Consider the following 10,340-nt stretch of genomic DNA (forward strand, 5'->3'; position numbering starts at 1 on the left):
GCGGTTAAACTTCTGACCCTTTTACCACACTTTTTTGAAAGGTATCTGGTTACTTAAATTTGTTTTGTTCGCACAAATTTAAACTACATATTACAGTATTTTGGGTGATAAACTGCCTGCCCTGCACGTTTTGGTGATACATGTTGGTATACAACCTCACTCTACATCACCGTAGCGAATTGTAAACAAGTACACAAGGTCACTGTTGTAAACAGATCAAACAAATGTGAATATGTTTCCGGGAACTCGCCTGACAGATGCAGCCTGGCTGAGTGTTAAGTTTGGTTTGGCCCTGTAATACGTGCATATGTTAATGCGTCCGTTACTTGTGTGGTGGATTACGTAACAGGATAGTTGGGGGACAATGGAAATATCAAAGTGTCCTAAGGGGTCCAATGTTTTGGAAAAAAAATCACCTTAAATTATCAGTCAGTGTAAACAGCCATACGATACGTGGTGCAGCCAATAGAAGTACAGGTGAGAGGTACATGATCAAGCGAGTTCATCACATCGCGAGATATTTTTGCATTAAGATGGATGTGCCCTACATGGGCCTCGTACTACTACATGTTACATAACAGTCAGCCGACGGAGGCAAACCTCAGCGATGACAAACTCCATAACAATGGACCCAGACAATCTTAAACTTTTATTTAATGTACTGGCTAGAGGAAATATTTATATAGCTAGCTATGCCCTTTAATCAACCGGAAATGACATCTGTTTCCGTCTGTTACCAAAATGGAAATGGATAAGGATATTCCAGAAGTGTTTTTACTAGTTTACATTAAAAAACAAAAACTCAATAGGAGTGACAACAGATGCAGCTTTAAGTATTTACCATAAAGCAACTTCCGGTTTTAAATGCACTTTCATCGTTTTACAATGCTAATCTTTGCTAGCATTTATGTTCACACTGTTTATTTATTTACATAAAAAACCAATCCTGTTTGAATTGTCAGAATCTATGAACCATGCAAGAGATTGATAGTCAGCAAGCTTTTTCTTGAGTAAATGTGTGTCGCCCACTTCCAAATGGCCAAATTCCATACTGTGCACGTCATGTGACTTTTAGTAATGTAATACAACATGCTGTTTAGCTAATTGTAACTTCCGGTGAATACTTACATTTAGACAAGACATTTTTCAGAGTCAGATTTCTGTTTTCTTTGCCTGAATGGATAGGACTGTAACAATACTTAATTCTATTGGAAACTCAAGCTTGCATAATGTCTAAAATTAATGCTGTGGATATTTCCATGTGATGCAACAGTGTGTGAATCATACAGGGCGATGACGCATGTTATTGTGTTTTGTTGTTTCACTGGAGCCGTCTGTGGTCTGTGGAAAAGAATTTTTTTTTTTAATTGTTTGTTTGGACCAAAATCCACTATCCCGCACCGTCAGGTACATTTCTGGTTATAATACATGTTTCCACGCATAAAGTAGAAGCAGATCTTTGCTATTCCCGCGACAACAGTAAATTCACCTTTTCCTATTTTGTATTTCTTTCTTTCTATGCTTTCTTTTCCACACTCGGTGTCCTTTGTGACAAGGTTTTGAGAATTTCTAGTCAAAGTCTCGAAACTTCCACCAAAGTCAAAGGACTTCAGCACAAAAGGCAAAAAATGATGATCGCACAAGGTATCAGAACTTCCACACAAGGCCTTCGTGCTCCCACACAAGGTCTAAGGACTTCCACACAAGGCCTTCGTGCTCCCACACAAGGTCTAAGAACTTCCACACAAGGCCTTCGTGCTCCCACACAAGGTCTAAGAACTTCCACACAAGGCCTTCGTGCTCCCACACAAGGTCTAAGAACTTCCACACAAGGCCTTCGCACTCCCACACAAGGTCTAAGGTCTTCCACACAAGGCCTTCGTGCTCCCACACAAGGTCTAAGAACTTCCACATAAGACCTTTGCACTCCCACACAAGGTATCAGAACTTCCACACAAGGCCTTCGTACTCCCACACAAGGCCTTCGTGCTCCCACACAAGGTCTAAAGACTTCCACACAAGGCCTTCGTCCTCCCACACAAGGTCTAAGGACTTCCACACGAGGCCTTCGTCCTCCCACACAAGGTCTAAGAACTTCGACACAAGGCCTTCGCACTCCCACACAAGGTATCAGAACTTCCACACAAGACCTTTGCACTCCCACACAAGGTATCAGAACTTCCACACAAGGCCTTCGCACTCCCACACAAGGTCCGAGAACTCCCACAAACGGCCTAAAGGACTCCCACTCAATGTCTAAGGACTTCCAACACACAAGGTCAAAGGACTCTCACGCAGGGTCTCAGAACTCCCAAAAAAGGTCTGATGACTTCCACTCAATGTCTAAGGACCCCCACAAAAAAGTCCAAGGACTCTCACATAATGTCTAAGGACTCTCACACATTGTCCAAGGACTCTCACATAATGTCTAAGGACTCTCACACAATGCCCAAGGTCTCTCAAACAATGTCTAAGGACACCCACATAAGGACTTCCACTCAAGGCCTCCGGACCCCCATACAGTACAGTAGCAATGCCCAAGGTCTCCCAAACAATGTCTAAGGACACCCACATAAGGACTTCCACTCAAGGCCTCCGGACCCCCATACAGTACAGTAGCAATGCCCAAGGTCTCCCAAACAATGTCTAAGGACACCCACATAAGGACTTCCACTCAAGGCCTCCGGACCCCCATACAGTACAGTAGCACAACACTTGCTGTCGAATCCAATTCAACCTCTTATAGTATGCTGTACGAGTGATATAAAGTTTATATGAGGGTTTCAGGAATGTTATTGTTTTACCGAGAACGGCAGTATTTTGGATCGCGATTCCAATACTAGATGAAACAACCTGGTATATTCGTCTGAAGATGGTTGTTAGGCTGTAAAATGTAAGAGAAGCACAACATTTGTCGTGTTGAAAATATAGAAGAATCGAGTCTGAAAGGACGTTTTAAACATACAAGGAATTGATCAATTCATCTTTGAAATTCAGCATCATTTAGACTGTCTCAACTGGGTTTATTATCATTGTTTATTTATTTTCTTCTAACTCATCAGAAGCATATCTGATTATTACATTGTTCAGGTTGACCAGACGATGTGATTGAGAGACTCTGGTACGTTTATACCACCAAATGTTAAATAGAGCATCAATAGGCTATGATCCAACTACATACTTAATGATTAAAGTAATGTTTGTGTTCAGCAAGACACTTCTGGCATTTATTCGGATTAAACTGTCACCTTGGTCTCCCTTAATGGTCATCATGGCTAGTATCAGCGCGTGCTAAAAGGGCGAGACGTTCTGACCCAACATGCGAATGGTCAATTTGTTTACAGCTGGTCAAGCCTTGTCATCTAAATACAGTCGCACTGACCATTGGTCATGTGTCCCAAGTATCGATTCAACTTATTCCGACTCGGATTAGTGAAATCCAAACGATGTAATCATCTGAAGTTGATAACGATATAGATTGTGTCTAGTCCGCTAGAAGATATATTCACAGTCTCTCTATGAAAAACCTGACACTGTTTTGTGGTTGTACACACATACATGTATAACAGTTTTCAATTAAAACCGGTATTCTTCCCGGATAGATATTGGATATTATAGATGTATAACTGTTTTCAATTAAAACCGGTATTCTTCCCGGATAGATATTGGATATTATAGATGTATAACTGTTTTCAATTAAAACCGGTATTCTTCCCGGATAGATATTGGATATTATAGATGTATAACTGTTTTCAATTAAAACCGGTATTCTTCCCGGATAGATATTGGATATTATAGATGTATAGCTGTTTTCAATTAAAACCGGTATTCTTCCCGGATAGATATTGGATATTATAGATGTATAACTGTTTTCAATTAAAACCGGTATTCTTCCCGGATAGATATTGGATATTATAGATGTATAACTGTTTTCAATTAAAACCGGTATTCTTCCCGGAAAAGCTGTCACACCATAATATGTCTACATTTCATAAGTAGTGAACATCATTGCTATATAATGCATTGTGTTATACTTATGTTTGTCACAATAATAACACTACACTGTTAATGTTTTATTGTTTATCATATGTGACTTTAAATAAAGCTTGTTGACAACACTATTGAATATCTCTATAAATAAAATGTGGGAGTGTACTATAAAGAATGAGTACATAATACACAGTAGCTTCATTCTGTGCTGATGGCGAGTGGATTAATTTCCATATATTACAAAAATTCAAAGTCACCTTCTAAAGGGCATCAGAAGATGACATTTTTCAGTTTACTGCTGTAGAGTGCTGGATTTGCATAGCACGCTAGTTTGAAAAGAAATTCTGATGATAATCCAAATTATATTATGTATTTTATAAAGCATATTAATTCATTCTTTTAAAATGTGGCATTAACATATTGTGAAATTATAGTTAAAACGCAGCACTCGATGTAAGATATGTTAAAAATTTGGAATTACAGAACCGTTTGTTGAAATTATAACAGGCCTTTCTTGCAACCAACTAGTTGGTTTGGTTTTTTTATCCTTGATCTATAGAACGACACATTTTGCTGTAATTGATAATTTCCCCAGTATACATAATTTCGTTTTATAATTAGTTTGCACGTATTTCCCATTCTCATATTCCTACTGTTTGGATTTTATTACAAAAACTGAATAAGATATGTTCAATGTTATATATAAATCATTAATGAAAGAGGATACAATAAGTTTAATAAGTTAAATCAATTTGACCAAGTATCCATACTGTGTAAGAGAATATTGACATCATTTTTCAGCTTTCTTTCTTAATAAAATCTGAAAACATACTTGTACATTACAATCGATATCAATCATTCTTGGTAACCATAAGCCGTATTATAAAATAAACGTTCTCTCCTATGACCCATGTTTGACACTCAGGAAACTCATTCAGTTCGGGAATATAAATTAGATCTATGGGAGTCTAATCAATGAAATCTGCTCATCAGTATACCAACTTATTCGTTCATGAAATGAGCATGTTCGCCTGCCGAAAATTCTATACCTGTTCGTCAACATATTAAACATAAATAATGCTACTCATGCGATTTTGTAAAATATAAATACACCTAAGCTCTCTGAATGGCCTCGACCTAATTTCCATCGACTGTAAACACGCTACAAATCTACATATCAATCACTGATCGTAGAGGTCAAAGGTCACAATGTTGTCATTACTATCCAATGGCTCATAGGCTGACCGAATTCCAAACCAATCAAATCGCTCGTCAGAGGCCGGCTTTCTGTATCAACAAAACAAGCCGACGAACTCAGTGAAAAAATTTACCGGCATATGTGAAGACGCGTGTGGAGTGGAAGAGAGTTTGTGCAATGAACAGACATTGACGCTTAATTCAGTGGATGTATTCTGAAATATTGGACGTTTATTTCAATCATGCCTCATCATAGACATCACCGAAGTCAGCGAGGAAGTGTTAAAGACGAAACAAACAACAACGAAACCAGCGTGGTAGAAGGCACGCATAACGACAACAATCAGCCTGAGAATAACCGACATGTAGTTGTAAGCTGTTGTATGCCGTCTGGGTGTCTATGTTCGGAGGAAAGTATAGATCCGTCGGACGCTGGAGATGCTGTCAGGGTTGTATGCAACAATGATGCATGTTCTGAAGGTACGTGGATGCATAAAATTTGTTTTGATGATTGGGAGGACGGTGTGTTGGCTTACCTGAAGTCGTGTGGCAGAGCACGTAGCTGGAGCGAAAAGCAACGTTTGCAGAATTTGTGGACCAAGAAGGGTTATGATCTTGCATTCAAAGCTTGTGATTGTCGTTGCGGGCGTGGTCACTTAAGGAAAGACTTGGACTACATCCCACCCCCCAAAAATGACAACGCCCGGAAACACAAGAAAAAGGCCAAGAAAAACGACCGTCCAATGCCCGTGGTTACCAGTGGTAAGAGCGGGTCGCATAACGTCAATCATAACGTGAACCATAACGTTAATCACAACCACGTCGACCATGGAAACAACAACGTCAGTGGTCAAAACGGGAACCGAAACAACGGACAAAGTATAGTAGGCTTAAATGTCAACACGAACACTATACGAAACCGAAACATAAGTACCAGCAGCGAACCCAAGCTTGATAACGTAAGTCGCAGCGTTACTGGAACGTCGAATCCGCCCAACAAGAACTCCGGCTCGACCGGGAAGAAAAATGACAACAACAATACAGGTAGTGCTAATAGCATCAGTAAACCTATTAACACTACTGCTATCGTCCGTCCAAGGACCGACAGTCTCGGAAGTACAGGCAGTTCTTCCGTCATCTCCACGGGGTCGAGCTCGCCGACGCCGTCGCCGCCTCGGAATGGCAACATGCTGATACGGGCCCCCAAGCCTAAGTTTGACACGTGTTCGACCGACTCTGCTCAGACATCGTTTTCTAACATTTTCCGACGACGTCACGATCTGACTGCGTTTAATATGCTTCCTCGTCACAAACAGAACCCGTACCACATCAAAATGGAGGATGACGGACCACCCGGTAATGACGAAACGCGGAGTTTTGTTCTCAACCATCTGAGCACTTATAAGGTGTCGTCTTTGAATTGTGTGCTGTGTATGTGCACACTTCCGGTGTTCGATCGCTATCCAATGATCGATGGTACGTTCTTTCTGTCACCACAAGCGTACGGCGACGGCGTCGTTCAGGTTATATCGGAAGGCCGACTGCAGTTTATCAACGCCGCATGCGTCAACTGTCTGGAAGGTGCAAGCAATGTCCAATGTATGGCATGCAAAAGGAAGTGGGACGGAAGCACTCTACTCCTTGGGTCCATGTATTCTTATGATATCTTCGCCGCGATGCCTTGCTGTCAGAAGCGACTTACGTGCAAACATTGTCGACGTGCCGTCGTTGACATAAACAACGGTCTAGCGTTCTACAGCGAGTACAGCCGAATGATAGCGTGTCCTTACTGTAAGGCACACGACTACCATTTCATACGCCCCATGCAGGAGACGTTCGCCGTGAAGCCATACCAACCGGCCAAACAACAACCTATATGGAATTAATGAATAGTGAACTTTAGATAATCGCAAATATTAACTTTGTGAGGACTGCACATTTTTTATATGGTAACATTTTGTATGATTCACACATTTGCAATAAGGCAACCTCACCATCATCAACATGTTCATCTTGACGTGCGCGTGTTATTTGTGACCTGTAATATTATAAATGTGTATTTAGCAGAGAAAAGTTCAATGTAAGCGAACTGTATCGATGGCTATAGCGGGACTTTTTGGGACACCCCATCATTCGGACTGAACAGTTTATGAAATTCATTATCAGGAAAGATGAGTTTCGGGTTTTTAATTTTGTTTCATTTTCCGAGATATTACTTCGGATATGTTTACTTTTTGGAAGATTGGTGGAATATCGTTTTTATGTTGATTTATTTTTCATCACGTGGTATGTATGGAATCTTAGCGCGGGATGTTTTTTTTATTCGTATTGGTGCGATTGTATGTGACTGCAAACATTACTTTCCAAGTGCCTGGATGACACTTAACATATGGATGTTTCTTTTTTTTCTAAACGTGAAGCATTTGGTGCATAATTGTGTCGGCTTAAAAGCTGTCGAGGGTCCAATAGGAAAATCGGAAGTGGATTTGCAACAGAAAGTACAATGTATGTAGTGCAGATATTTCCATAAATGACAGTAAACTGGTAATTTGTGTAAAATGCACATTTCCGATGGATTTTTTCAGCTCTCTGAGTCTCCCTACGAGGAACCTCGATAGTGAGCTCCCGAAACTTCTGAAACTCTCCATTATGCTCGTATAATATTATGTTCACGGCACGTGTTATTTTGCTGCTACACACGTACATACTTATTTGAATTAGAGAAGATCTTTAGTTCAATAATGATTCACTGACCAAAGCTTCATGAAATGTGAGTAAAATGGAAAAAAAGTATATATCGTTCATTACTTGCTAGCTTTCAGTCTGAGAACTGAAGTACGTCGTTCATTGTAGTAACTTGTCATGTAGGTGATTTCTCCTAGTCGTCCACTAACATTGATGAAACGGTCATGCTGGACATTTTTCAGAAATACTACATTATAATAATTCAGTATTTGATATAGGGCAAAAACCGCATCTAATTGCGTATGTGTAAGTAGGTAACTTGCTGTATATATAATATACTCACGTGCATATGCTGTCGATTGTAAGTCGCTTGTTTGCTGGTCTGTAAGACAGTGGTGCAGTACTGCAAAACTGAGGAAATGGCGAACCTGTCGGGTTTATTTTTTGAAATAAAGTATTTACTACGAAGGTTTTGAAGTTGGATTATTCTAGAATTTGATATATAAAGTGGTTTGGTACTCTGTACACTTGTCGTGTGCATACTTTTTGATACTTTGTTCAAATTAATTTGTAAATTTTGATTGAAAGTATGAAAATTTTAAACATTAGACCTAGCTCCTCCAAGAGGGGCACGTGACGCGTACATTTCGACGATTTGTATACAGATACATTATTAAATATGAGATTTTACGCTTAAGACTGGCAACCGAAACGTTGCAGTTTGAAAGAACTTAATTCACCGATAGAAAAAAAAAACCTTGTAATTTGGTGCAAGTGTTAGCTCCTTGCTGTGATAGGTGTTGTGGTTCAGGTTTATTACTGACAGTTATGCTGTACACTCTTATTTGAATTCGAGAAAAAAAACCAATACACGTATCCTTCTGTTTGTCATGAGAATTCTCTTTGTATTAAATATTGGTAAAAGTTTGGCAAAATGACAGCATACCCACATTAAATAAATTGAAAGTTATAGGGTGGTAATTTAAGTGCCGCGGCCGCGAGGTCTGTTTATCATAGGCTGTTTATGCAAAACAACCCACGGCCTTGACCTTATGTCAGGAAACATTAACCGAGTTTTCCCATGTAAATAGGACAGATTGTATTTTTAACTCATTGTGACGGTACTTTTCTAGTCTGCAGTAGTACACGGGACATGTGTACACATTGCGTGTTTCCACATAACTCAGCGTAAATTTTAAAAAATCGGATCATTTGGCATATCTTGCGGTGTGCAAGACCAACTTCGTATTTCAGAGGTTGCAGAAAGGATTACGCATGTTATTGTTTCATGTAAAAGAATGTTTTTCTCGCTCAAACAAACGTGACTATACGCTTACGGTAGAGTAAAAATAACGTGTGATGTATCTGCATTTTATGACTTTGGTTGTGGCTGTCTATAATGCACTTTTATGAATGAAATTTTAGCGTTTCTAGGTCCTAGTAACAGTAGATCTCGTTGCACTGTGTTTTAGACTGACCTCCACACATTATTTATGCTACCTTATTCTTTCTGTGTCATTTTATCACGCAACAAACAACCGCATAGAGTGATGTATTTTAACAATAACTACAGAGTAATTTAAACAAATTCAGACAAGCATCCCCTAGTTCTACTCTTCTGGAGATGTCCCAACTATTTCGTCTTTCAATAATTCGGAGTTACTTATTGTTGTGAGCATGGTTTAGTCATTTATGTGTACGAGAAAAGAAAATGACGTAATTTTCTCGAGCGAACTGATGACGTAACAATCAATACCTGCTCATGGGTAACTCTGCATTGTGAACAAAACTGCATATGTACAGGTTTTCCTGAGGTCCTCTGGGTCCCAAGTATAAAGGTACTTATTTGTCAGATAAACTATTGTAAAATGCGACTTGATCAAGCTCACAAAGTTACGTTCAGATAGTGGGATGTCAGAAAGTGTTGCGAATTGGACACACATTTATACTTCTTAATACGGGTTTAAAGTGGGAAACAAAACCGAGACGACCCGTTCAATTGCAACTTGGCCAAAATGTATTGCTTGGTCTCGTATTCAGAGAGGCTTGGTTGTTTGACACAGTGCCAAGTAATTTATATGAAGAATGCGTAAACAACAAGCCTATTATTAATGGGTTATTTATGGTGCTGTCTGTTAGGGTATATTGTAGTCATAACTTGGTCATTAAATATATGAATGACAAGTTAAAACGTACGTGCAATGAATTTACTGAAGGATTTGGTAAATCGTCAGATTTTGTATGATATTTGACTTCCATAACAACATGTTGATTCTTATTCTTTAAATGTATTGCAGTAGATATTAGGGATATAACTAAAGTACTGTTTCCATTTCACTTTGATAAATAGACCCAAGAATCGAATTCAAGTGTGTAGGGGTATGACATTGGTGTAAACATATTTATCATCTACAGCATTGTTAGTTTGTACTGAGGTCGATTTCTGACTTCAGTTGTAGAATTTCACA

At 39.3% G+C, this 10,340-nt stretch overlaps 2 protein-coding genes across 2 annotated transcripts; both read left to right on the top strand.

Moving 5' to 3' along the window:
- Positions 1 to 1,628: 1,628 nt before the first annotated feature.
- LOC132545768 (splicing factor 3A subunit 2-like) lies at positions 1,629 to 2,390 on the top strand. Its single transcript, XM_060209455.1, has 2 exons — positions 1,629 to 1,854; positions 1,939 to 2,390. Exons 1-2 carry the CDS (start codon positions 1,629 to 1,631, stop codon positions 2,388 to 2,390), a joined length of 678 nt encoding a protein of 225 aa, XP_060065438.1.
- Positions 2,391 to 5,328: 2,938 nt separating this feature from the next.
- Positions 5,329 to 8,340, top strand: LOC132545739 (headcase protein homolog). The gene has a single exon (XM_060209429.1). It carries the CDS (start codon positions 5,430 to 5,432, stop codon positions 7,071 to 7,073), a length of 1,644 nt encoding a protein of 547 aa, XP_060065412.1. The 5' UTR covers positions 5,329 to 5,429; the 3' UTR covers positions 7,074 to 8,340.
- Positions 8,341 to 10,340: the final 2,000 nt, after the last annotated feature.

Source organism: Ylistrum balloti, unplaced genomic scaffold, assembly GCF_031769215.1.
Source record: "Ylistrum balloti isolate Yb309-2 unplaced genomic scaffold, AGI_CSIRO_Ybal_v1 Utg369856, whole genome shotgun sequence".
Classification (NCBI taxonomy): domain Eukaryota; kingdom Metazoa; phylum Mollusca; class Bivalvia; order Pectinida; family Pectinidae; genus Ylistrum; species Ylistrum balloti.